Here is a 27,014-nt window from a genome sequence, read left to right on the forward strand (position 1 = left end):
AGGGGGTAGATTGGTCCTGCGAGTTGCCTGACTCTATATTTAGCCTCCCGTTCGCCGCCGATCGCCACTGCTCTGTCACACACTCGGCACTCACGCGCCGCTCACCAGCATCTCAGGAAGCAGGGACCCCAAGCGCAGCGAACATGGAGAACGTGGCGATGTTTGACTCACCTGGGAAAGGGCGGGGTCTGAAGGCGACCAAGGAGTTCTGGGCAGGAGATGTGATTTTCTCCGAGCCCAGTCTGGCAGCCGTGGTGTTTGACAGGTACGGGAACGACGTGATTCGTGGAAGTGAATGCTTTGATGCTGAAATCTGCGCTGCGATTCTGCAAAATTCTCTTCTCTCCAGCAGCAGCTATGTAGTTTTTCCATCCTTAAATCGTTTAGAAGTAGTTTTAAGGATTTTTTGTAGTGTAACAGGGCGTGACACTCTTATCATCGATACAATGCGTCTGGCTGGTCTGGTGTGGGGGCTGTTTAACTTTGGTTGCCTGCCCAGTACCCTCTTGTGAGAACACACCAGTCACAGTGATCAGGCGTTGGTTATTGTAAGCCAGCTGTCCCTGTTGCAAAAAGTGTTGAGAAATATTAGAAATAAGAAAACGTGTAGAATATAAAGTAAAATAAAAAGTCGTCTGAAAAATAAATACTCAAGTAAAGTATAAATACATGAAAAATATACTTAAGTATTGTCACAAAGTATTTGTGCTTCTTTACTTCTACCTTGTGGTGGAATGATGATGATGATGATGATGATGATGATGATGATGATGATGATGATTATCATCATCATCAAAAAAGGTTGGAAAAACTAGCATTTTGTTATTTACAAGTTCATTCTAAACTTCCAAAATTCAGTTTGAAATGCTGTGATTTTCTGATATACACACTGTAAAACTCACTCATGTGTATGACTGCTTGGAGAAGATGAACTTCTATTGAAAAGCGGGCCTGTTAAGATAACGTCCATCACAATACAGTCTTTTTTTATTCCAACATCCTGTCTCTCTTTCCACAGCCTTGCGGAACGCATTTGCCACAGTTGTTTCCGCAGACAAGAGAAGCTACAGAGGTGCGGCCAGTGCAAATTTGCCCATTACTGCGACCGGACGTGCCAGCGCGCCGGTTGGGCTGAACACAAGCAGGAGTGCGGCGCCATCAAAGCCTATGGCAAAGCACCAAACGAGAGCATCCGGTAAGAGCAGGAAGGAATTGAAGAAGGGATGGCAGGAAAGAAAGGTGATTCTCCTCAGTCGCCCGCGTTGCTCTTTTTTATTTTCTTTCCTCCGTCTTTCTTGTGGTCAGCTTGGTGGCTCGCATCATGTGGCGCCTGGACAAGGAGGGCAGCGTGATGTCGGACATGCAGCTGACCACGCTGGAGGAGCTGGAGGACCACATTTCTGACATGCAAGAGGACGAGCTGAAGGAATTCAAAGTGGACATCCACAACTTCCTGGACTACTGGCCACGGACCAGCAAGCAGCACACAATTGATGATATCTCACATATTTTCGGAGTGGTGCGTCTGAAATCCAGTTTGCTGGGGCTTTGTCTTTTCAATGAACTGGACAATCCATCCCTCTTCTTTAACCGCGTACCCCTGCAGATCTCACATTCCCTAATTTTCACACTTTCAATTTCTAGTTTCACACTTTAAAATTCTAGTTTCATATTCTGAGTCATCTCATTTAACCTATTTGACCCCAAATTCCTTAGCAGAGAACCGATACAATGACACCCGAGGATGGATTGAGTGCATTAAATGCAGTTATTCTGCTTTTTTACGCAACCCCAAAAGAAAGTAAATGAGCTGGAAAAAACTATGAGGAAAATTGAGAATACACTTAACATCACCCTTACTCTTTCTGCTTTCACTAGATCAATTGTAATGGTTTCACTGTGAGTGACCAAAGGGGCCTTCAGGCGGTTGGAGTAGGACTCTTCCCGAACCTGTGTCTTGTGAATCACGACTGCTGGCCAAACTGCACTGTGATCCTCAACCATGGCAAGTACGTCAAAAACACAAACAACAATAAGCAGTACCAAGTGTCTAGTCTTTCAAATTGTGTCTAACAAAATACATTCAAAGGTTCTCAGAGTTGGTGTTTGTGTTTGTGTGTTTGCTTCGTGCGAGTGTGCGTGAGCAAGTATTACGTTTGGTGTCAAATTGCTTCCTGTTTGTCTTTTCAGTCAATCGGCTGTGAATACTATGTTTCATTCTCAACGGAGGTGCGTCACCTCATCCTCTACGAGAGCACTACTTAGACTGTTCAAGCTTTATCAGCATATTTCACCAGCAACCGCTTTCTCTTCGGCTCCATCAGTAGTAGAACAAGTCTTCATCAGCCAGTGACTCACAGACACTGTCCTTCATTTCTAACACCATTCTAACACTGGGCTAAACCAAATATCCATGATGGCATTGTTTAATTTAGCCTCAAACTTTTGGTTAAATGTTAAAAAAAAAAAAAAAAAAGTATTGAGAAAAAAAGCATCACATCAATCATCCCCTTTAATGACCCAGAATGGGTAAAATGTGACATTCTATAATGTCACATTTCAAGCTCTTTCCCAAAATGCATTTTTTTTCTATGTTAGTATCCTTAAAGAAAATATACATTAACGCAGTACACTGGTTGTTGCCGTCACTAATTCCTACAGAAAGGGTGCTGTCCTCAATCGCTCACTGCTATTTGCCACTCTACAACACTTTCTACAGCAACATAATTACAGATAGGAAGAGAAGACAACACATTCACCATTTTCACACATCACCCGAACACACATCACAATATAAATGTGCTGCTGTATGTTTACCTGAGGACAGTGACATTAGCTAACATGCTAACACTAAAGGGCCATGGTTCCACATTTAACTTTCTGCAGCATTTTGGGCGTGCCAGTAGTACACTGTATTTGGACATACAGTATTTCTCTGTGTGAACACACTTTGCATACTTTGAAAGTATGAGATTTTGAACCTAGCTTTTCATCATCAGTATGCATGAACCTCTCCACCAGATCCTCTAATATCACCGGCTTATATTAACTAACCTCCTCAGTTGTTCAACCGAAATGGCTGCACTGAAAGCCCTCATGGAACCATGTTTCACCACCGTCGAGTTCTAAATAAACAACTAAGTGAACAGGACACTGGATTGACTGTGTTGTTGCTCCCCAGGATCGAGCTACGTTCCATGGGTAAGATCTCGGAGGGAGAGGAGCTCTGTGTTGCCTACGTGGACTTCTTGAATTTGACGGAGGAGAGGCAAAGGCTGCTGAAGACACAATACTTCTTTGACTGCACCTGCGACTACTGCAAAGACCACATTAAAGACGACCTGAAGTTGGCCGGAAGGGAAGTTGACGGAGTCAAGGTTGGTGATCTTTGTGCCGTGGCTTGAGAAAATGGTTGCCAAAGGGCCAAAAACTCGCAACGCTTTCAGCATCAACGGGCTCAATAGGGCCGACGGAACCACAAGAATCACGGTTGCCAAAACTGAGGCAAAAGATGAAGCAAGAACAAAACAAAGTGGCCTAATCTTATTTCCAATCTTTTATTTCTTTCTGCTAGTGGTCTAAATCGAATCATAAACAAAGACTTAGCTATCACTGTACGTAACCGCAATTGCAATGTGTGAAATGTCTATGACAAGTCATTAAGTGTGGGAAATGTCCATGACCCCTGTGTGCATGCTGATGTTTAGTAGCATCAGAAAACAGTCAGCAAACAGTGACTCAGACAGGACCTCCACACTGGAGTGGTAAGTGTTGTTGAACCCCACTAGGGGTCGTAGGATCATATGACCCTACTGGCCATCATATGCCTCAAGGCCTGTTGACACATTACTCTGTTGTGCAATGCTGTGACGTCGGTCTGTGCATTCACATGGTGTTTGGATGGAATCTGATTGTTGTCTGTCTTTTCGATGCATTTTTGCCGACTTGATGAAGCTCTGGCCCCCAGCAGCGCCGCAGGGCGCAAGATTGTGCTTCAACAAGTTGGATTTAATGACTGCGGATTGCTTTCATCAGTTTACAACCTTAATCTTTTCCCCATTTCACGAAGACAAACATTGAGGTTATTGGATCAGAGAATTTTCTTGTGTCGCGCTGCTGATCCGCGTGTTCGTTGAATGAGTCTCAGGAGAAGAATGCAAATTTAAATATTCATTCATTCATTCATCTTCTAAACCTGCTTATTCCAATTCAGGGTCACGGGGTTCTGCTGGAGCCTCTCCCAGCTGTCTTAGGGCGAAGGCAGGGTGACACCCTGGACAAGTGGCCAGTTCATCGCAGGGCCACATAGACACAGACAGCCATTCACACTCACATGCACACCTACGGACAATTTAGAATGTTCAATTGACCTCACATGCATGCTTTTGGACTGTGGGAGGAAGCCGGAGAACCCGGAGAGAACCCACGCAGACACGGGGAGAACGTGCAAACTCCACACAGAAAGGTCCCAGGCCCGGGCCCCGGAATCGAACCCACGACCTTCTTGCTGTGAGGCGGCAGCGCTAACCACTGCGCCACAGGATACAAATATACAGAGCTCTGGGCCGAGTTCAAAACCCTAGCAATAACAAAGTATTGTCAGGGCATTAAGTCTGACTCCTATCTGTCCCTTGACCCAGTCCTTTTATACAAAAGAAAACATGCAGACGCTCCCAGATGTTGTCCCCCTCTGACTGGATGCCTGGTGTCCAGACCCCAGCCTCATTGGATATTGAGGCAGCCTTCATTTCAAGTCTCTGATTACTAATTGTGAAAGGAAACAAGTCCTTATTTGGCAGGGAGCCAGACAATCCATCCTTTGTTCCAGTGTGACCTGTTGAAACAATATGGTGCACGACATGCCTGAGGTCACAGGTTCCTCTCCCCCGTGCCTCCGATGGATCATAAGTTCCCTACCCTGTAAATGAACGGGTTGTAGAGTTTTATGGTGGTCGCAGAGTCAGTTAGCTCTGATGTCCATCCTCTGGTCCCCCAGGGTCACCAGTTTGTGAGGGATGTGCTTCCTTTTGTTCTCCCTTGAGCTCTTTGTAGGACTCCTGCAACAATGCCTTTTCCCTATGAGTAGGTCAGCCAAATGATTTAAACAATTCTATATTATTAATCATATTATTATAAACAAACATCTACACTAATTATATGATTCCAACAAGGTCTTGGTGCTCTCAAAATGTGTCAGAGATTAAAGGTCATCCAAGATAAAATAAATAAATAAATAAGCTGCACTTATCAATTTTGATAAGCCTGTGTTGACTGCCATGCTGGTTTGTTAATAATTGACAGCTTCTCATTAGAATTTGACCCATTTGTATTTTTTTATGCAGCCCTCACAGGAGCAGGTGAAGGAGGCCACTGATTCTTGCTTTGAAATGCTGGAGAAGATGGAGAAGGCTCGATTTGATGGTGACTACCATCAGGTAAGGTGTGAACCCCTCACCAAAAAAATGAATTTTCATGTACACACACACACACACACACACATTTATGATTACAGATTAAAACGTTTGATTGTCTTGAATGCATTGCCAAGGTGGTGAAAATCTGCAGGGAGTGCATCGCCAAAACAGAGCCGGTTCTCGGTGACACTCACATCTACCTGCTGAGGATTTGGAGCACTCTGAGCGAGGTGCAGGCCTACCTGCAGTACTTCAACGACGCTGCTGAGTACGCCCGCAAAATGGTTGACGGCTACACGTAGGTTACACTTTTTTTTTTAAATTTTTTAACGTGCATCATCGTGTCCTCTGAAACCCTGAAATAAACTGCGTCCTCTCCGCCGGCAGGAAACTGTACCAACCCAACAATGCGGCTCTGGGCATGGCCGCCATGCGAGCCGGCGTGAATCACTGGCAGGCGGGGCTCATAGAGGTTGGCCACGGGATGGTCTGCAAGGCCTATGCTATTCTCATGGTCACCCACGGCCCAACGCACCCCATCACCAAAGACCTGGAGGTAAAAGCTTCAGAATTTGCAGGCAAAGCTGCATTTAAATGCTTAACGTTCAACTCTTCAGTCTAAGATTAGGGTGAAAGGAACCGTTTGTTTTGAGCTAGCGTGATGCTAATGTCTTGCTAATTTGCGTTTGCATTGACCCTCCAACCCATTTTGCATGCACTTTACAGCTGAGGGATTGATCTGATTAGGATGCTTTGTAAGCAGGTGGTGTGTAGCATTTGTATATCACACGATTTAGTCAGGGATGTTATCTGTGCGGTGTTTTTTTTTTTTTTTACAGGCCATGCGCGTGCAGACAGAGATGGAGCTCAGGATGTTCAAGCAGAACGAGTATGTTTACCACAGCATGAGGGACGCCGCGCTGCAAAACAAACCCATGAGCATGATGCACGAACCCAAGTGTGTCGAGGACGGGATCAAGAACCTCTTCCACAGGAGAAAGTGATGACAGGACTGCTGCCAGACAAGGATTTTTTGTTCCCCTACACTTGATGGTTTTTGCGCATGGGATTCCTTCGTTTTTTGTAGTTGTGCTTTTCATTAATAAAGACGCCATGCGAACTTGTGCGTTTTGCTTCATACGCCAAGACCCCTTGTCCCGTCATTTATTTTGACCCACTTCCAGCAGGCTCAGAAAAGGGGGACGGTCCTGCATTCATGACGGGACATCTCGAGTTGTTTGCAGCATGTCTTTTCCACCAATTGCCTCATTTCACCCTCGTCAGTCAAGTGACCTTTACTCAGCTGCTGAACACACTGTTCTGGCATTTCAGATAAAATATGCAACGCTATGAAAGTTTACCGACCGTCTGTCAGTATGACAGGGCGGTTTCAGACCAAGAAACAACAACCTTTTTTGCCTTTCACAATATTTATTCATCCCAGGTGCAGAGCTTTACATACGTTTGCTTATCCTCTTGTAAACAATGTTGCCAAGAGTCATCGTCTGTGAAAAGGAGAGCAGTTTTAGAAACTTGGCACTGCAGATTGTTCAAGTCACAAGTCAACTCACATTGATGATAGTGTTCCCATCCACCAGTTCTGTGACCGACTCAATTCCTTTCAGGGAGACCTTCAGCTTGTTGCCTTCACGGTGGACCACCGCCTTTCATGTAAATCATGACCAAAGGGTGAAAATAGACAAGTTAAGGGGTAAATTTGCCAGATATGTAGGCCAGTGTTTTTCAACCACTGTCGCGGCACACTGGTGTACCGTGAAATCATGTCAGGTGTGCCATGAAAAATTATCTAATTTCACATGAATTGATCTGAAAAAAACAAAACTCTATAGCATTTTTAGGCTAAAGTGTCATTTTATAATATTCGTTTCGTGCCATGACAGATTTTCAGCGTTACAAAAAAAAAAAAAAAAAGTACCATGGCTCAAAAATTTTTTTAAAAACAATTTAAAAACACTGACAGACAACATGCAGTCGAGTTCAGCTTGAGCGTCCCTGCCTACCTTATGCTTTTCCCCAGTGATGGTGTCCAGCTCTGCTTCCTTTCCAATGGTGAAGGAATTGACAAGGACCTTCGGCCCAGTAGTGACAGTCACTTTAAAGTCGTCACCATTCTCTTCAATCTCAGAAATGCTCTTAATGTCTTTGCCTTTCTGGATTAGGTCATCAGGGAGACCTGTGTAAAACACACCGCTTTGTTAAAGTGGATGCACTTGCTAGATTGTATTTTAGTGATCTGCTTATCACAGAACAAATATTTTCCCAACTTCTGCCATTTTCTTTTGAAAGAAAAAAGGAAGGACAGGCAGCACTGCATCAAATGAATACAAATTATTTCTTACCGAGAGCCTTCATGAAAGGCTCAAAGTTCTCCTGCGACTCCAGCTGGTACTTTCCAGCGAAAGACATGGTGACAGACAGTGAAGGTGAAGTGAGAGGTGCTCAGTGTGCCTCTTTTATACACAAACTCCTACTGGGCAATCATTAACCACAGGTGTCTCCAATTAAAACAGCCCCAGTCTGGTCCAACTGATCCCGCTGAGCAGGGATGAGAATTGTATTTTCAGAGTTAGAAGTCCACACTTGCCAAAGGAACGGGCATGATGTCGCTCCTCGACTTTTAATTCACTTATTTCTTTCTATTGCTGTGCTTGTGTCATCTGTAACGCAACTTAGCGCTTTGCATTGATTTGCCCTTTTACCCTCTTTCCCCATTTCTTCTGCAAACTCTGCACCAGTGATTAAGAGTTTGCTGAATCTGAAAAAAACCTCTCCATAGACATGTTGTCCAATTCAACCTTGCTGTTGTTTAATCTCTATTAATAAAATCACGCAACAAATGCTCAGGTCTCCCTTGAAGCCATTTGTCTTCATCACTTTATCCGTTTATCTGGTATTGATATGACACAAATGTCTTCAATGTAATATCACCAACCACTGAAATTGGAGTTTTACAACAGTTAAGTATTGGAGCAAGCTGCATGCATACGATGGGAGAACATAATGTATTGTGCAGGATTTGCACTATTTGCCAGTTGACTATGATGTCTACTTGACCACCTCAATCATATGATTTTAAGTCATAAAATCCAACAATAAATGGAACACTGGTCTTGCATGTAAGCTCACTCAAAGTCGGATAGACAGGACTGCATGGAAGCCTCTGAAAGCTCACCAGCAACCAGCAAAGATATTTATTTTTCTTAAACTTACTTCTTCTTCTTCTTCTACTAAAAGCAGCAAAACCTGAAAGAATTCGGTATGAAATCCAGTTTATGCAACATTGAAATGTACTATTTTTTTCCTACGTCTGTCAGAAACTCTGCCAAAGTTCATCCAAGACTTGACAGCGTGAACTGACCAAGACATCTCATCGTAAAGGTGCCGTACTTTACCCAGCTGATGCCACAAAGTTTGATAAGAATCTAAAAAAACAGAGGTCAAAATGTTAAACTCATTTCTTATTTTCTGGCACAAACTCCAATATCAGTAATAAACAATGTCGACCGCATTTACACCGAGTGTGTTGTGCGACATTAATAGTTTTATGGAGTCCATGTGAAGTGGTTGGTGGAGTCAATAACTTATTGATCAAAGGTAACAATCAAACAAGATAGCCGTCACAACTGTCGCAACGGTGATGTCAGTCCCCTTTTGAACACACATCGGGTCATGAGGGAATCTTTCCAATACTGTTGCAAGATTTAAGCTGAGTATCTCACAGATAAAGGCGGCTCTGGGCTTTGGACGTCAGGCAGTGATAGTAGAATTCAGCGCGGCGGACTGATAAACTTTGTGCTGATGCCAGCCTTAAACACAGTAGCCATGTGTGAACCACAGGTGCATCTGCAAGACCACTGTGGTCACCAGCTTTGGTTCAATACTCTAATATCAAGCAAACAATGAAAGCAAAAAAAAAAAAAAAAATATGAGAAAGAAATCCACTTATATGCACAAAAAAGCAACACTGCATTTCTTTCTCAAAATTTTATTTTGACATACAGGTGTCTTGATGATGCTGTCAGTAATGAAACTTACATGCCTTTTTTTTTTAGTTTGTACACAAAATAAACTGACCAAGTGCTCAGGGGTCGAGAAGCAAAAAAATAAAAATAAAAAAGTTAGAGTGATGAGGTCAAAAAGAAAACACAACCACAAGAAACTACAACAAAGTCCTATTTGGTCCCCGTCAGCCAGGGGAGTTTTTTTTTTTTTCTTCATTAGACCATCAGGTGTCAGAAACAGCAGCAGCAGCTCGTTAATGGATTCTATGAGAAGTGTGACCAGTCAGGTGCAACAGCCTCAGGATGATGTCACTGGGGTCACCGCCTTCCAATTGGCTGCTCTGCTCGTCTGTTTCCTCCTCTGACACGCAGGATTGGTCCGTGGCGCAGCTCTCTGTGGCAGGAGGCGGAGTTAGTTGCAAAAAGTGGGTGGTTTTCTGTCACCTCTTATTGATGGCTGTGTCTCAATTCAGGTTCTGCGCCCTTGAGACCGAGTGTCCTCCGTCTGAAGGAAGCGTTCCCAGCCTAGAAGGACGGACCAAACCCCGCCTCCCCGGTAACCACCCGGGACGGTCTGGCCTTCGGCGTCTTTCCTCGTTTCGTCACCGCCGTTCCCTCCGGCTGGCCAACCCCAGAAGTGATGTTTTTATAGTATCAAGCTAACCATTGGTTCGCCATCTAACGATGGCGTTGGATGATCAAATAAATAAAATCCTACGTTAAAAACTGGATACTTTATGTGAAACTTCAATATTTAGATTTACATGTCGTGTCTTAACCAGTACATGCCGCTAATTTCAGCTGACTTCCCAGGATCCCACGATGCTTTGCAGCAGCACGCAAAGCATCATGGGATACCCAAGTGCGCGAAGGATAGTAGCGGTGCATCCTTGGAATCGGCTAAAACTAGTGCGTATTTCCGAGGGTGCATTTTCAGCGTCCTAAGCACCCTCGGGAATTGGGACAAGCCTTCGCGCAGTGCTATGACGCAACTTCCTTCCAAAATGTGCACTTCAAGGACGCAGCACCTGAATTGAGACACAGCCGATATGTGTGTGTCGCCACCCGTGTGAGTTTCCCCCTCAGCCTTGAACACACTTCCACTCCGACTATCAACTGCACCACAAATTAACCTTCGAACCTTCCCTCCACTCTACCGTCTGCTCGTTCTTCCAACAGCCTTATCAATTGTGGTGACCATGAACCTTTGCAGGAGGGGGTGAGGTAAATTAATGAAGCAAAGTTCACTGTCATTAAAGAAACAAGATACCTGTAAGATTCACCTGTAAGCCAACATGGAGGAGGACAAACCTCAATCGGCCTCTTCTTTTATTTTTAAGGGTCCTGTGTTATAGCCAAGTTCTGATCTTTACGTTTTGTATTTGACACACCTGAAGCCAAAAAGCCCAAACTTCTACAAAAAGGCTCAGTTTTAATTTCTCTCATCTTCCACATGTTCTGAAGGGGATAAAAACAGCTATGCAGCTACGAGGCCGTCTCTAGCTGAGGGTGGGGTGGGTTCCGATTAGCTGTCATTAACCTACCTGGGCGAGAAATCAATGCCATTTGTGAAATGGAGATGGAATAAGTTCCTCAACTGTCGGTTTTAAATTGCACTTTCTGGAAAGTGGTGCATGAAACAAAGTCAGTGCTGCATTTTCAGGCAGTGCACTGAAAGACAATAGGAACAGCGGATTTCCCTATTGCAAGACCTTAACTCAACACTGTTCATCCAGTCAGTAGGATAAAAAAAAAATCATCTTTTGTAAAACATCTACAGATAAAACTTTGAACTCAAACTCCTAAAACTAAGACTCTATTTCAAGTGCGCGGGAACACCGCTCGCCATGAACGCGGTGTGCACTGCGCTGTCTCACCTGCGTCACAGCAGAGTCCGGAGGCGGCGCAGCGCCCTCCCTCCGATCCACAGGGTCTCCCTCCAGCCTGGCAGGGGGTAAGCAGGTAGTTCTCCTCCACGCAGCGAGCCGTTTCCGGGGAGCCCAGCAGACAGCCGAAGCCCTCCCCGCAGCAGATACTGGGGCCGAAGCAGCGGCCCCTGTCACCGGGGCCACAAGACATACACTGTGGGCAAGAAAAACAGAGTTGGCAAGTAACAAAGTACAAAAATACTTTGTTTGTTTGACTTTAGCATTTCCTTTTCTGATTTTTTTTTTTTTACTTTTACTCCAGCAAATATCTGTACTTCCTAGTCCTTACATTGGAAAAACACGTTTTTACTTTTCGCAGAGTATTTTTTACACAACTGTCTATACTTTTAATTAAATACAGAATAGAGAAAAAAACCCCAAGAAACCCAAATCCATTGGCGTAACTTTAGCTGTTCCAATTTTTGGAAACACACGTCTGTGTGTGTGTGTGCAGTAGATCTAACAGTCAGGTTCTTTCCTTTAGTGCCTGATTTACGTCCATCTGGCTAAAACAACAGACGTTATTTAATCTGTGTATCGGAAGCAGCTCACCCTGCGCTGTGATGCATCCATGATGGACCTCTTTCCACCAATAGGGCAGTTGGAGATGTAACACGCCGAGCACACAGACAAGAGGAACAGCAGACTCACGGAAACGGCGGCGCCACTCATTTCTGGTGAGGGAAATAAAAGTGCACCGTAAATCACAACATCAGCTAACGCTCAATTCACAGAAACACCACAAAGAAATCTTATTGGGACGGCGGAAACGGGCTCACTTGGTTGCTTGATCTGGGATCCCTTGACGAGCGGTGGAGGTATTTCTTCAAGGTTGGAGCAAAGTCGTCTTCTGTTCCCCTGCTGAGCCAGTCGGGCCTTATATACCTGCCGAGTCCGAGTCCGAGAGTGTCGCAGAAACCCAGAAGCCACTTAGAGATCTTTAATGAGTCGGTGTTAGTTACTTCTGGCTGTGGTCGCTGGGCAAGACGGGTCAGAGGTCCAGCCAGTCACGCTCTTTGCCTATTGAAGGTGATTAAAGACGGCCAGATGGCGCGTGACCGTGCATCGGTAGAGATGTCGGGGGAAGTCGAAGAGGTCAAGAGAATGACGGTGATCAAATTATTCAGGGCAGGAGTGGACACGATGAGCGGAGTACAACTTTGGTCTGTCTGCCACTACAGAGAGGAGGACACACATTGCCCTCCTTTGTGTTCTTCCAGTATCTTTTATGTCAAGGCAAACTATGCTTTTTTTGTTTGTGTGTTTTGGTTATTTTCAAAGGTCAAGCGTGTAATATTTGAAGATTTTAAAGAAGAAACAGCGACACCAAGTGGTTCAATTTTAGATTGCAGTGCCCTTTCAATTAAGTCCCCTTGAGGACTCTGAACCCTCCCATTGCCAAGCTTGCCAGTGAACTACAGTGGCCTGCGCAACCAAACCTGGACACCTCGTCCACTTTCATCTTTGTTGGTTTACTTGTGGATGCGAGTGTTCACCCTAAATAGAAAATGTGGGGATATGGAAATCATGTTGTTTATTGTTGATAAGACAAAAAACAAATATTAAACCTGCAAGCAGGGTTTGTGGGACTGAGCCGCCGTGGCCGCCGCCGACCCCCGATTAACCCCGACCTCTGCTGACGGCCGGTATAGGCTCCAGCACATCCCCACAACCGTGAGTTCAAAAAGAAGCGGGTGTTGGTAGGCAAGCGTTTCCTTACAGTGTACAAAGACAAACAGAGCTGCACAGTGCTCAAGTGGAAGGCAATAATGGCGTCTCTTTCGGTTTCCATGAAATCCCAAAAACACGCTGGAATGACGCTGGGTCAGCATGGGTGCGTGGGAGGGGGAGAAAATTGTCTATGATTCTGCCCTTGGCGATGGTCTATGTCGTCTATGAAAAACCGACACTGGGCGTGGCCAACAATATGTCTTGTGTCTGCTTATTGCACCGTAGAAAAACACCAGTTTACAGGTTAACACACATTGACAAGTCTACTGTAAATAATTATTTTCCTGACAGTTTATAGGTACAGGAAGAAATTCAGCGGTGCTCTTACCTTGCAGAAGTTAGAAAATGGTTGTTGTCCCTCATTGAATGACCACCCAAGCCCTTATGTACATGAAATGGTTCGGTAAATAAAAATGTGGGAATTTCAAAAAAGGAAATGCCAAAAATAAATAAATAAATAAAACAGCAGGGTAACATTTTGCAAGATGTTTATATTAAGTCATTGTCCCTGCCCTGCCCCTTTGTGCAGACATAGTAGCAACCAATGAGTTGGCAGGACCCCAGTCTCCTCATACAGTCACCCATGTCTGTCTTCGTGACGAAGGTGAGCAAATAAACGAAAAGTCATTATTCCGCTCATTGACGTGCGGTGAAGTTCATGGCAAATACAAACCGTAGTACACGAAAGAGCACATTTCATTAAGGAAGAAATGAAAAAAAGTTGAGGACCCGGGTGACCATGTGCCTCACACAGGCAAACATCCACACAATATCAACTAAGTAATAATAAATAAATGGGAGAGATTATTGTTATTATTTATCAATCACAGTCACATATTTAACAAACACATTCTCTGTCTCTCACTACATCTCCTCACACACACACACACACACACACACACACACACACACACACACACACACACACACACAAGAGATCGAGAGCAGAGGCTGACGTGAGCTCCGCTTTTGAAAACTTGGAAACAAAAGCTTCTCACTCGGTCATTTCTGCTTCTACATAAGAGATATTGGTATCGTCGTTTAGCTAAGGTCTTCAGGAATCTAACTGTGTAACTTTTATCCAAGTGTGAATAACGGTGTAGGCGTGGCCAGTGAATGAATGGACAGTCGGATTTGGGGGGTTTCAAACAACTTGAAATATCTCACTTCCTGTTTGTCATATCAAAAAAATTGAAAGAAAAAGAACTTTACTTTGAAGGGCCGTAAAATGAAAACAAAAGCCTCTATTACAAAGTTTTGATGATTGTAGGTCATGAAGGTCTGGTCTACATCATACTCCGATTTCAAGTCTGTCGCACCTACGGTTCCTGATCCGTAGTTTCCAAAAACTTTTTTCCACCACAGCGGCTTGGACCTTCCTTTGATAAACCAACACAAACAATGACGAGGTCACGCACACACACACACCCACACACACCCACACACACACACACACACACACACCAAAAGACATGCTTCCGCTTCATTTCTTTTTTTACTATCACTAAAATTCTTAATTGGGAGGCAGAATTGACGCACACATTGTCCACGCCTGAGGTCGATTGGTCTCGCGAGCTAATTAACAGGTCTAATGATCGGCCACAACCCATAAAAGACGGTTGCTCCGTTTCAATAAGATGAGCTCAATTACCGCCATCCAGTCACACTGCCACCTCATCTCAGCTATAGACTGGACCAGCGGTGTCGGCTGAACAACTTCCTGTCTGTGGCCTGACATCAGTGAGCTGGAATCTCTGTTGGATCGTCAAACACAACGACCCAGTGGTGGATGCTGGCCATCAGTCTGACGATGAGTCATTGGTGCCTCCTGGTGGTTGCGCTGGCTCCTGTCTCATGTGGGTACAGTTAGTTTTATTGCACTGCTAGTTATTGTTTTTCCCGTCACGCTATTTTACAGAGGATGGACTTCTGCGTGAGCGAACACCGCAGACAAAGAAAGAGGAACTATATAGAAAACAATCAATGAATTAAATGTTTCACAGTTATTTGCTGCAAGGGATACACACACAAGAAATTAGTAGTTATCACTGTGATTGGTATTGCACTCTGCACAAGAAGTTGTTTTATCAGAAACTTTCAATTAATTGAAAATCAAACCCTTCAAGGACGATGAAGATCAAAAAAAAAAAAAAAAAAAAATCAAAACAGTTCAAGCATATTTTTGTTCTAAAAGGGGAAAATGTCAGTTTCATATAGCTGGATTGAAAAAAAAAACTTTTGGGACATCTGTAAATGTTAAACAATAATCTCCAAAAGTGCACAAATCAAAAAAGTGTTCTTGACCAACGTCAGACCTCGCTCTCCTCGTCTTTGTGCAACAACGCGTGCACAAATCCCTATTTCATGGAGAAATGCAGATGTCTATCTAGTGTTTCCTTATTTCTCTGCAGGAAGGCACTGGGCTTGTTGACTTCCTCTCCCCTCCCTTCCTTCCTTCTCTCCGAAGGTACTCATCTGAAAAATGAGAACAAAGTGATTGTTCCTGTTCTCTTTCTTAAGTCACTTCAAATGCTATCCGCGGACGGGCGGCTCATTGTCAGGAGAGCTGCAGCCGTGCGAGCAGCAGCGGAGGGAAGGAGAAGCCGGGCGCAGGTAGAGGAGCGGCGCAGCCCCCCTTTGGCCGCAGCATCACAGAGAAAACACACACTGGGCTCCACTCGGCGGGTAAGTGGCGCACACGGGCTCCAGTGCCGCCGCTACGCGCGCGTACATGGCACTGGCTTGGCACATGAGGAGGGGCTTCACTTTTAATGGATTGTTTGGAATGCACGGTGTAGTAAAGTACAGGCTGGCCTCGGCCGCACAGAGCACCTACAGAGGGAGATGTGGAGGACGGCAGCCAGGAGATTATTGGGGTTGCAAAAAAAAAAATGGAGAGACATTTGAATGGATAATTGCTTGAAGAAATGGAGAAGCACTGTTCTTGGATTTTGCTTATTATATATGTTTATCAGAACATATTTCCCCCCCCTGCGTCTCATTAGTTTTAGAAGTGAATTCAGTGGAAACTAATTTAATTTAAACTGATTTAATTTACTTGAGTGTTTTTTTTTCCTGTTGTGCCACTCATTTTTTGTGATCCACATGGATTTTATCATCCTTTTGTGCAAATTTTTCAACATGCAATGACAACTTCATAATATTAATTAACGTGTAATGTTATTGTGACTGCATCTTACAGGGCACCAGTAAATACATTCCAAAACAGCAACAACGTCCACAAATTATGATTCAATTCAAGTTCAAAACATCAAGAATGCTTTGACTAATTAACACAATTCTGAAATAATAAAAAATAAATAACATTTTAAGTTTTTGGAAAAATGCAGAGCACTGTTTTTATCTTCAAACATTTAACCATATTTCAGAAAGTCTTTGAATTTTGTATCTATTTTGTTGCCATGCATCAGTCAACAGAGACACACAATGTTCTAATAAAGTGCTACTGTTACACTAATAATCAGAATTCAGACTAATTACAGGGGAAATAGGTGTGTACAATGCTGCTCAACACAATTGGATGTTGTGCAGAACTGACTGACTTCCCGTCTATCACTTCGGTTCTACACAGTTACTTTAATACTTCCCACATTCCCCATTATTACAAATGAGTTTTTGTCTGATTGCACAGCAGCACATTAAAACATCGTTCAGCGTCGTAACAGGAGGCGGGAAAAGTGGTTTTCCCTCCTGCCGAGCAGCGCCTACACCAAAAGTAAAAACAAACAAAGCAAAAGGAGAAGAGAGCAGACGAGAGGACACAGAGAAGCGAAAAGTGAGCAGCGAGGGGGAGATGAACGTTTCACCGGCAACTTCCTAATTTCTGGACGATGGGAGACCTGTGACAGAAGTGAAACAGTTTCAGGTCCAATGCCAGAAGACGTTCTGGAGGTGTTCACAGCGGGTAATGACTGATGTGTGGCTGTTTGTCCGTCCATGCGATCTTCCAGCGGAAGACTGACGGAACGCACGCAGCCTCGCATAACGTAGAGCAAAGATTAGAGAAAAGCTCATCGGCCTGCATATATTCTGCACAGGTTGAAAAGTCCCATGTTAATTTCCACTTTTTTTTATGAGGTCTCAAATAGTTCAAGAGGAAACATGTTATTCAACCCTCCGTTTAAAGCCTACTGCAAAGATGTTGGGTTTAGCTTCCTACCGAGAGCAATGCTATTATTGGACCGTCAATATGTTTGGACAGAGGTAGAGGGTGGAGCAAAGGCCTTAGTTTCCAGAAATGTTTCGGTTGGATGAAGCAAAATAAACTTCCTATGTCAGCAAGACAGGTTAGCATCCGACTGTTAGAAAATATTGCTGCAGTGAATTTTACATTGTATTTGACCTCCAAAGTGCAATTCTATTGATTTACTGTTTCAGAAGCAAGTTATTATTTCTCACTTCCCAATATTACTAGACATCCGGTGACATCGGAACATCCAATATATTGAGAAAAACTCCATAATTCTGAATCTGTCACGACCAATAGCAGCCCAGCAAAGCCTACCAATGCTGCTGTTTATCTTCTTTTTTTTTTTTTAAATAAGCAAGAATGATGTATCAACCATCAGGTGTCTTCCACATACTGTCTTTAAAAGCAGGAACTCCACATAAACATAAATAATTCATATAATTTAAATATTAAGTTCTGATTATTAAAGGAAGACTGAAATCCTTTAAAAGATCAGAAACCACTCATCAAAACATGGCATCTGCATGACCCACAATGCAACGCAGTCGCAGACAGTTCAGCTTAAGGTGTCTTTGTTGTTGTTATTTCATCTCATGCTTTAAATCGTCTCCCATCGTTCCACACGGGTCCCTCCGGATTCACAAGAGACAACTCGCGTCCTTTGTGAAACACCGGCACTCCTCCAGACCTGTAAACACACTTTGATGTGCAAAAAAAAAAATCAGAGAGTTTCCCTTCAAGTACTGACACTTGAATGGTTTCCCCGCCGCGGCTGGCTGAGGACATTTAACGACCTTGCACGTTCTCTCTCTCTTTGATACAGACAGAAGACAGACATGGCGTTCTCGCCGGCCAGGAGTCCTCCAGTCAGGGACGGTTCCAGGCAGCATCGCTCTTTCTTCCTGGGCCCTCCTCCGCTCGGCATCGTGGCCCCAAAATTTTCCCCTCCCAGGCCCAGCGCGTTCAGCCCTCCGGCTCTCTTCCCCATCTTTGGCCACATTTACTCCCACAAAGAGGGATCCCAGAAGCGGAAGAGACCTCCGTTCAAGACGGACGCCCAGGGAGACGGTTCTCCTGAGGAGGAGGAGGCGGAGGAGAGCGGCAGGAAGAGGACGGTGGATCTCTCCCACCTCCCCTTCTCCCTGCCGCCTCGCCCCATGCTGGCCTCACCCTCACCCTCGCCCGTCACGGGCATGATTGAACTCAGCCGGCTGCAGCTCCGCAGCAGGTTGCCGCCCGTCAGTCTGCCTGTGCAGGTGAAACAGGAGCCCCTCAGTCCTTCCCCCATCTGGCCTTCATCCCCTCTCCTCCTCCGCCCTCCCTACTACCCCTCCGTCCACCACGGCCTCCTGCCCTTCCCCATATTCATGCCCGGCCCCGTCGTGCCCCTCTCGCCCGGCTCTTTCTACCCGAGGGAGGAGCTCCGTGCCAGGCAGCGTGGTGGTGGCCGCAGTCTCGGGGGCCACGGCGGTCCGCCCCTGCTGCAGTCGGCCCCCCGCGGCGGCGGCGCCACCAGCGCCGAGAAGCTCAGCCTCAGCGTACACGTGGACGAGAGCTATTACGTGGACGTGGGCGAGCAGAAGAGGTGGAAGTGCCGCATGTGCGAGAAATCCTACACCTCCAAGTACAACCTGGTCACGCACATCCTGGGCCACAACGGCATCAAGCCGCACGGCTGCCACCTGTGCGGCAAGCTGTTCAAGCAGCTGAGCCACCTGCACACGCACCTGCTCACCCACCAGGGCATGAGGCCCCACAAGTGCCAGGTGTGCCACAAGGCCTTCACCCAGACCAGCCACCTGAAGAGGCACATGATGCAGCACAGCGACGTCAAGCCGTACAGGTGGGTGGTGCTGTTGGTGGTGTCTCATTTTGCTACGTTTGCAGTGTTGGGAAGATTACTTTGCAAGTGTTATTGGTTACAATAACTTTTTCTAATTTGATTACTTTTGTACATTTCAAGTAAATGTTCTCAACTATATAGAGCTGAACGCTGTCAGATGTGTCTTGAGGTTCGACGGGGACATTTTGGAGGTTGACGTCATCTCAAAGGCAGTCAAACAGTCTTTGCACTGGACAATTATATTTGCAACATTTTCTAATATCTGCGAAAAATATACATTTTTATACCTCCAGCACTGGAGCGGTTTTTAACCAACACTGTTGTTGTAGCTGAAAATTCGGAATTGCTCAGACTACACTCCAGAGAGAGACAATTCAACTGGGAGACGAGTGGTAGGGGGCGCTGCAATTCCAAACTGAAGATCCAATCAGAAGCATTAGAATGGTATCAAACGTTTGCATGTGGAGGGAAACGGAAAAGGACGGTGCTCGTGCCAAGGCAGTGCACGAGAAAACCATGCAAAGCAACAAAAATAAAATTAATAAACATCCATCCATCCATCCATCCATCCATCCATCCATCCATCCATTTTCTATACCTGCTTTGTTATGAACTCAGCGTTATCCCAGCTTTCATTGGGCGAAGGCAGGGTACAGCCTGGACAATTCGCCAGTTCATTGCCGGGCCAAACTTAAACATAAAGCCTAAGATTTTTTTGTAAAAATGTATGTGATGTAATTAGAATTGATGTAATTAAAATTGCAATGATTAATAATTAGACAAGTAACTGTAATTTAATTACACATTAAGTGATACAATTACTGTTGCACGTAACTTGTTACTGCCCAACACTGGTTTGCGTCAACTATTTTGCTCGCTATGTCCCCCCTTCAGCTGCAGGGTGTGCGGCAGAGGCTTCGCCTACCCCAGCGAGCTCCGCGCCCATGAACTGAAGCACGAAAAAGGCCAGGAGAACATTTGCGTGGAGTGCGGCCTGGATTTCCCCACCCTGGCGCAGCTGAAGAGGCACCTGACCGCCCACCGCGGCCCCACACTCTACAGGTGAGGACACCACTTTTCTCCTGCTCACAAACCAATGCAAAGCTTAAATTGAGTGTGTGACTTTGCATTTTTTTGCAGTAATGTCGGCTGTAGTTTGGGACAAGTGTCACATCTCGCACGCGCACAAAACCTGAACTGATTAGCAGAACTGCCTTTCAATTTTAAGTACCTTCCTACTTTCTTATGAGGCTTTGTAGTTCTCCAACACATTTTTAATTTGTCTTACACAAACTTGCCAAAATATTTACTGCTAATGCTGAACCTCATCACTTCTAAAGTGAAACAGACGTCACAGCGTCTCTGTCGTCCTCGCAGGTGCTCCGAGTGCCAGAAAACGTTCCAGTACCCAAGCCAGCTTCAGAACCACATGATGAAACACAAAGACATCAGGCCGTACATCTGCAGCGAGTGCGGCATGGAGTTCATCCAGTCGCACCACCTGAAGCAGCACACGCTCACCCACAAGGTAGGTGGCACAGAGGGTGTCTGTTTAGTGATTTTCTGTGTTGTGGGAAGTTGTTGACAGATTAACCAAAACTGAAGAATGATCGATTCGTTGCTGCATTTTAGGGACTCATATTTCACCAGTGCATCTTGCTAATGGCTTCCCAGAAATTGTATTTTGTTTGTTCCACATGCATTGTGGGAAATCAGCCCTTTGTGATGTCATAAAGAACCACAAAGATTTTTTTTTTTTTTGTAATATTCAATCATGGAAGTTTGCTCTACATTTGTATTTGGTGGAAGAACGTTTAAGATTAATCTAATATTTAAGATTTAAAAATTGTCATAAATGAAACTGCAGCAAGCGGGAAAGACGCCCTAAGTTTCTTTCTACAATCTGTCATCGTTCAGGGAGTGAAGGAGCACAAGTGTCGGATCTGTGGGCGGGAGTTTACCCTGCTGGCCAACATGAAGCGCCACGTCCTCATCCACACCAACATACGAGCGTACCAGTGTCACATGTGCTTCAAGAGCTTTGTCCAAAAGCAGACTCTCAAGGCCCACATGATCGTCCACTCGGAAATCAAGCCCTATAAATGCAAGGTTTGTCCAAATTTACCCGCGTCCTTCTGTCCTTCCTTCCTACTGGGCTGATGGTGTCACTCCTGTCTACGCTGACACAGCAGAAGTCCCCTCACTGATGTTACATGTTACAATTAGTAATTTTCTTGTGTGTGACTTCACCCAGCGAGTCTTCAAACAGTTTGCTGTTACATAATTTAACAGATCAACCATGATTTGGAAAGGCTTTGAAAAAGAAGGTTGTCTGACTGAGTGGTTCAAATCTGTCACTTACTGAATACCAGCAAACAGATGTATTAATTCTGGATAACAATAGAACTGTGCGTGATGGATTTTAATGGGAAATGTGATAGATCTTTGGCAGAGAAGAGAAGCGGAGGCCTGCACTTTTCCTCTTTTTCACAACAAACAAATGATAACAGTTCTTTATTTTTAAAATCGTTCTTGACAACTTTTTCCTTCATGTCTGCCTGCTCTGACCTTGGTCGCAGAAGACGATGACCAGATAGCAGGGAGGATTTTTGCAGTAGGACCCTCCTTGTTCGTAGGAAGGATATCGCCGCACAAACTGCCTCTCTAACAATGGCCCCCCCCTCGGCCTCCCCAGAGGACGGGGCCCTCAAATAGATTTCATCTCGCTTTCTCTGCTGCTTGAGGGAGCTTCCTGTTTTCTCACGGTCCTCTTGGACAGTTTACAGTCCCTCTCTCCTCCTGAAGGAAAGGACCACCCTAATAAAAAAGAATGCAGAGGAAGGACAGCGCAGGAGTTGCCCTTCCCTGTTCTCCTCCTCCTGGCTCTGTCTCCGCGCCACTTCCTCTCCCCCTCGCTGGTGTGTTTGTCTTGTGTGCGTGTGTGTTGGGGTCTGAGAGAAGGGGAGGAAGACAAAGAGGAAACGAGGAAAACAAGGATAGAGGGCGGGTGAAAGAGTGTGTGTGTGTGTGTGTGTGTGTGTGTGTGTGTGTGTGTGTGTGTGTGTGTGTGTGTGTGTGTGTGTGTCTGAAGGCCTCTGCTGCATTAATTCATGATTACGTGTCTCTCCACGACACGGCATGCTGCAAATTAGTCACAAAGGAGCCTTTGACAAATACTAGGTGTTGGCCTATTGTTGTTGTATCCTCAAATAGTGTTTACTGCAACAAGTGGTTTTGACTGTTTACTCACTGTACTGCTGGTAGTGGCCAGATGAGGCCACTACTGAGGAAATAAACAAAATTCATAAGTGAATTTCAGGAATTATATTTTTACAGACGTACAGGCGAGTTAAAAACTAACCCAAAAGGTTAATCAACTGCTTCCTGCTTGGTTTCCCATGTAACATTCAATGCATGCATTTGGCATCTGTTGTTCTAAAGTTATCCGTTTCCTTGAAGACAAATATGAGCTGCACGGGTGAAGATTTAAAGGGGGATTTGTTGGTCAGCAGGCAACCGCACAAATAAACACACAGGGAAAAGCCAAACACTCTTCTTATTGCTGCGCCTTTGTCCGCTGTCTTTCAGCTCTGCGGCAAGGAGTTCAACAGGATGCACAACCTGATGGGCCACATGCATCTCCACTCAGACAGCAAGCCCTTCAAATGCCTCTACTGTCCGAGCAAGTTCACGCTGAAGGGGAACCTCACCAGGCACATGAAAGTCAAGCACGGCGTCATGGACAGAGGGCTGGATGAACGATGTAAGGTTGCACCAAATGTGAAAATCATTTACGTTAAAATGTCCCATGTCGTACATGTGTATATGTCCCATCCTGCGGTAGTAATGGCCGATGTTGTGGCCATTTGAAAAGGTGTGTTTTGCAGAACTGGAATAGAAACCGTCTTTTTTTCCACATTGCCAGGTCACATGATTTGCATGAAGTTCACAAGGGTTGAGGATCTTTGTGAGATTTTAGATCCTCCTTTGTTCTGTGAAAAAACATGTATCTCACATGCGGCTTTCAACGGCAGACCAACGTTGCACTTCGATTAGCAATAATGACAGAGTGCAACTGAAATAAAGAGCAGTCGCAATCTTAATGAAAGTCAATTTGGAAGTATTTTCTCAACAGTTTGAAAACTAGTGCTTTAGTTTTGTGCAGATCAGAGGCAAGTTTGATTGTTATGTATGTGTGCATTTTGTGACATCACAAGGAGCTTATGTGAAGTGGCACAAAGAAGAAATAAAGGCTGGACTTTTCTCAAGGCCAAACATCACTGTTGGGCAAAATATTGTTTTGAGTTTTGCACAATTTGGGACTCTTTGTTTTGTTTTTATTTCATAAGGAAAATAGTGTCCACACGCTGACTCCGACTGTTTGCGTTTCAGTGTTTAGGCAAAGAGGACGACTCCTCCTCGCCCACTTCAGCCAAGAGCAGCCGTTTGACCTGTCGCAGAAATCGCCCACTCTGGCCGGCCTTCGCCTCCCACAGTCAGACGGCGAGAGCGTCCCGGGGAGCTCGTGCCAGGAGGAAGACGAGGAGAGTTTGTACAGAAGGAGTCAGTACAGCCCCGAGGTGGAGCAGCATGAGGTGGAGGAGGAGTCCCCAGGTGAACTGCGGCCCGCGGAGACGCGTGGGACTGAGTCGCCCACAGGTGTGGAGACGCACCGTGTGCGGTCGGAGGGGACGGCCGGCGCCACTGATAAGTCAGATTCAGAGCACGGCGACGAGGTGCGGCAAAGACCAATGTGCTCGTGTAGCTCAGAATCAGAAGCTGACACTCCGCATCAAGAGCTCGATGACTCTGAGAAGAGAAATCAGGAGAAGGCGGGAGATTTCAGCGACGCAGGGTAGGGGAGCTGCAGCCGATAAGGAAGAAAACGACAAAAGCAACAGATTCACACCATGAGCGAGACAAAAAAATGAGATTGAAAAAATTTAGCGACCCAGTTTGAGAAGTGCTGTTGGTTTTACTTGGCAGTTAGACAGAGAGGATGTGTATGAGACGCAGTGCTAATTAGTGACGGAAGTGTGCAGGTCTGAGGAAGAAGGGAAGCGTTGCAGGTCTTTGAGAGAAAAGCCATCGTGGAGGATGTGCTGCCTTTGTTTGGCACACACGTCTTAAAGCTGTGAAGCATCCTGCATTTGAAGGACTTGTCAAATACTGACACGTGTGACTCCGATGTTCCAGTGAGGTTAAAATGCATATGTTTGAAAAGTGTGCTTATTTTCCCACATCATTTTGAAATGCTAAGTCGAATATGCAAGATCTTCCTGTACTTTTTTCAAATGTGCAAAATTTCTGCTAATTTCACTCCCTCGCCTTTGTAAAAAAAAAAAATGTCATTCTCTGTGTAAATACTGGACACAATGATGCTATAATGTATGTAAAAAGCTTAAGGTTCTCAAATGTGATTATTTTCGTTTTTAAAGCATATGCATAAGACATTACTTGAGTTAAGAAAACGTTTGTCTGTTGTCAACATTGCAATGTCACAGTGGTCAACGCAATATGATTCTAGTTGATGAATACAAGAATAAAAGCTTGAATGTATAAAGCAACACACTGACCCTGCAGCATACTTTTTTTGAAATCCTTTTAAATATTTCTGTGACAAATCTACCTCAATGTTGAATGTAAGCCTTGTTGCACAAAGCAGATAGTAGTCAAGGATAATTTCTCGCCTTTTCTCCTCCAGCTTCTCTTTCAAAGCAGAGGAAGAGGAAGAGAAAACACCTCTCCCCTTCCCTCTTTTAGGTTGTGATAAAAAAAAAGAAAAAAAAAAGGCAGTGACGGCCACAGTAGGTGTCCCAGACAAAGGCTACATGCGTCTGCCTCAGAATAAAGCATTCTTTCTGCTCACTGTAGAAGCTCCAGTGGAAGAGAAAGAAATAGCAGTGAATTAAGTGCTTGAAAACTGGAGAATTTAAAACAGAATGCATTGTGCAAAACATCTCCATGATGGCTCTTCTTTGTCAGGAGCCTGAGAGAAAAATATATTAATGGCCGTGTTACATGCAGCCGTTCAATATCTCACTTTTGGCTCACCTTTATACTTGTAGTTCAGGTAAACGCCCAGTAATTCTTGCCAAATGAAATGCAGAAGAGCAGCTTCTCGTTTTCAGCGTGTGACGACCACCGCGTCCCAAAAGGCGAAACTGTAAACAAGTTTGAGGAAGTTCTCACATCCTCCTCTCCTTTCCTTTCCTCACCTACACGTTTCAATCCCAACCGCCAACTCAGGGGTGAAGTGAGTGAGCGCGGTCCTCATCGCCGTCCGCATCGCACTGCACAACCGCGAAACCGATCCCAGCTTGGGCGTCTGATGGAAGACGGTGTGAGTTTTTCATGAACTGAAACCTCAGCGTGCATGAGAATCGAATGGTTACTCAGAAGCGCAGGAGAACAGGTAGCCTTGTCTGCCGCTGGAAAAAGGAATCGTGCGGTGAGAGTTGATTCAAGTTCTGCTAATCTGAGCAATGACGGTAATAAAGAACGTCGTTTGGAAATTACCGAACGTACGTGCGCGCGTGGGCACACACACACACACACACACACACACACACACACACACACACACACACACACACACACACACACACACACAGCATCTACAATAATTAACTACTGTATTATGTATGTGCACTGTACTTGTCCACTTTGCACTTTAAGGTTTTCACAACAAAAGTCTTGTCTTATTCATTTCTTATGCAGAAGTGACAAACATTTTTGCCTAAGGATTTAGGTGCAGCCGCAGCAGCAAACCTTTCAGATGTAAGAATTTGCTACTTGTAGAGAAAGAAATTCAGTAAACATTAGAATTCTGCGGGAATAGTCATTAAAACAATTTGCATAACATTGCCACTTACAATTGGCAAACTGAGGACCTGTGGAAATATTTTATTTTATGTACATGTGTCTTTGCACAGGACCTATTCACTGTAAATGGTTAAATATCTAGATTTTTTTTTGAATAATCTGTTATAATGTCTGGTAATAATGTCGATTTGTTTTCACCAATTAATGCTTTATGTGCAGTTGGAGGTATGGGGAGCTATCCCAGCTACCTGGGGATAAAGGCTAGGTACACCTCAGACAGGCTTAATGTTATATTATTGAACAATGTTTTGATCAGTGTCTAATAAGCAATGTATGGGATATTGCAGAGCCAACACCCATAGGCCCAGAATGAACTGAACCTGCAACTTTCTTCCTGTGCGGCACCAGTGCTTGCTGCATGACCTCCTCAGTCTCAATGAAGTGGGTAATGTCTTTCCTGCTTGATTTGTCATATATAGTTATAGTTAAACCAAATTGTTCCTTCAAGATATTAAGCATTTTTCTCCACTAATAACTTTTGAAATATATATATATATATATATATATATATATATATATATATATATATATATGTATGTATGTATATATATATATATATATATATATATATATATATATATATATATGTATGTATATATATATATATATATATATATATATATATATATATATATATATATATATATATATATATATATATATATATACACACATATATATATACATGTATACACAGGAGATAATTGGGGAATGAGATGGGAAATGAAAATAAAATATTATACATCATCCATTGTATATTCCTGAAAAGAAAACTACATCCCAAGCTGTGTATGTTTACACACAGAGTCCTCTGTAGTGTAATTTCCTGTTTTGCAGAGCAGCAACAGACTGAGAGGGTTCCACGTTTTGTTTTAGAAAAGTGTCCCACCCTTGTGTCAACCTGTTACCTCCTTTCAGCCCAACACCAACGAGCACAGTAATTATAGCCGAGGGCTGTCCGCCAGTAGGACAAATGTCCAC

The 27,014-nt window shown here is 44.4% G+C and overlaps 4 protein-coding genes across 5 annotated transcripts; 2 read left to right on the forward strand and 2 right to left on the reverse strand.

Moving 5' to 3' along the window:
* The first annotated feature begins 61 nt into the window (after positions 1-61).
* On the forward strand, positions 62-6,552 carry smyd1b (SET and MYND domain containing 1b). Of its 2 annotated transcripts, XM_076019433.1 has the most exons (10): positions 62-265; positions 1,019-1,195; positions 1,306-1,519; positions 1,879-2,009; positions 2,191-2,229; positions 3,182-3,377; positions 5,343-5,435; positions 5,549-5,712; positions 5,802-5,970; positions 6,254-6,552. In XM_076019433.1, the coding sequence occupies exons 1-10, from the start codon at positions 144-146 to the stop codon at positions 6,416-6,418; spliced, it is 1,470 nt and encodes a 489-aa protein (XP_075875548.1). In that variant the 5' UTR covers positions 62-143; the 3' UTR covers positions 6,419-6,552. The 2 variants fall into 2 exon arrangements, with proteins under 2 accessions (XP_075875548.1, XP_075875549.1); XM_076019434.1 differs by lacking the exon at positions 2,191-2,229 and having other exon boundaries at positions 63-265.
* A 273-nt stretch (positions 6,553-6,825) lies between these two features.
* Positions 6,826-7,929, reverse strand: LOC142884028 (fatty acid-binding protein, liver-type). Its single transcript, XM_076019436.1, has 4 exons — positions 7,775-7,929; positions 7,436-7,608; positions 6,986-7,078; positions 6,826-6,919 (listed from the first exon to the last, which is right to left on the reverse strand). The coding sequence occupies exons 1-4, from the start codon at positions 7,839-7,841 to the stop codon at positions 6,869-6,871; spliced, it is 384 nt and encodes a 127-aa protein (XP_075875551.1). The 5' UTR covers positions 7,842-7,929; the 3' UTR covers positions 6,826-6,868.
* Positions 7,930-9,410: 1,481 nt separating this feature from the next.
* Positions 9,411-13,443, reverse strand: oxt (oxytocin). The gene is made up of 5 exons (XM_076019437.1): positions 12,933-13,443; positions 12,144-12,539; positions 11,917-12,038; positions 11,314-11,518; positions 9,411-9,830 (listed from the first exon to the last, which is right to left on the reverse strand). The coding sequence occupies exons 3-5, from the start codon at positions 12,034-12,036 to the stop codon at positions 9,691-9,693; spliced, it is 465 nt and encodes a 154-aa protein (XP_075875552.1). The 5' UTR covers positions 12,037-12,038; positions 12,144-12,539; positions 12,933-13,443; the 3' UTR covers positions 9,411-9,690.
* A 2,079-nt stretch (positions 13,444-15,522) lies between these two features.
* On the forward strand, positions 15,523-24,715 carry znf366 (zinc finger protein 366). The gene is made up of 7 exons (XM_076019438.1): positions 15,523-15,780; positions 18,129-19,148; positions 20,043-20,210; positions 20,526-20,676; positions 21,066-21,257; positions 22,737-22,911; positions 23,541-24,715. Exons 2-7 carry the CDS (start codon positions 18,142-18,144, stop codon positions 24,005-24,007), a joined length of 2,160 nt encoding a protein of 719 aa, XP_075875553.1. The 5' UTR covers positions 15,523-15,780; positions 18,129-18,141; the 3' UTR covers positions 24,008-24,715.
* Positions 24,716-27,014: the final 2,299 nt, after the last annotated feature.

The sequence above is a fragment of the Nelusetta ayraudi genome, unplaced genomic scaffold (genome assembly GCF_046127955.1).
Source record: "Nelusetta ayraudi isolate G7.1 ecotype Tasmania unplaced genomic scaffold, CSIRO-AGI_Nayr_v1 ptg000010l, whole genome shotgun sequence".
In the NCBI taxonomy this organism is placed as follows: Eukaryota; Metazoa; Chordata; class Actinopteri; order Tetraodontiformes; family Monacanthidae; genus Nelusetta; species Nelusetta ayraudi.

Coding starts and splice junctions, on each gene's coding strand:
- smyd1b (XM_076019433.1), top strand. CDS start 144: ATGGAGAACGTGGCGATGTTTGACTCACCTGGGAAAGGGCGGGGTCTG. Junction 1,520..1,878: donor TCTCACATATTTTCGGAGTG/GTGCGTCTGAAA, acceptor TGCTTTCACTAG/ATCAATTGTAATGGTTTCAC. Junction 5,713..5,801: donor AAAATGGTTGACGGCTACAC/GTAGGTTACACT, acceptor CTCCGCCGGCAG/GAAACTGTACCAACCCAACA.
- LOC142884028 (XM_076019436.1), bottom strand. CDS start 7,841: ATGTCTTTCGCTGGAAAGTACCAGCTGGAGTCGCAGGAGAACTTTGAG. Junction 7,609..7,774: donor GCCTTTCATGAAGGCTCTCG/GTAAGAAATAAT, acceptor TGTTTTACACAG/GTCTCCCTGATGACCTAATC. Junction 7,079..7,435: donor TCACTGGGGAAAAGCATAAG/GTAGGCAGGGAC, acceptor TTTACATGAAAG/GCGGTGGTCCACCGTGAAGG.
- oxt (XM_076019437.1), bottom strand. CDS start 12,036: ATGAGTGGCGCCGCCGTTTCCGTGAGTCTGCTGTTCCTCTTGTCTGTG. Junction 11,519..11,916: donor TGGATGCATCACAGCGCAGG/GTGAGCTGCTTC, acceptor TCTTGCCCACAG/TGTATGTCTTGTGGCCCCGG. Junction 9,831..11,313: donor CGGACTCTGCTGTGACGCAG/GTGAGACAGCGC, acceptor CTCCTGCCACAG/AGAGCTGCGCCACGGACCAA.
- znf366 (XM_076019438.1), top strand. CDS start 18,142: ATGGCGTTCTCGCCGGCCAGGAGTCCTCCAGTCAGGGACGGTTCCAGG. Junction 19,149..20,042: donor AGCGACGTCAAGCCGTACAG/GTGGGTGGTGCT, acceptor TCCCCCCTTCAG/CTGCAGGGTGTGCGGCAGAG. Junction 20,677..21,065: donor AGCACACGCTCACCCACAAG/GTAGGTGGCACA, acceptor GTCATCGTTCAG/GGAGTGAAGGAGCACAAGTG.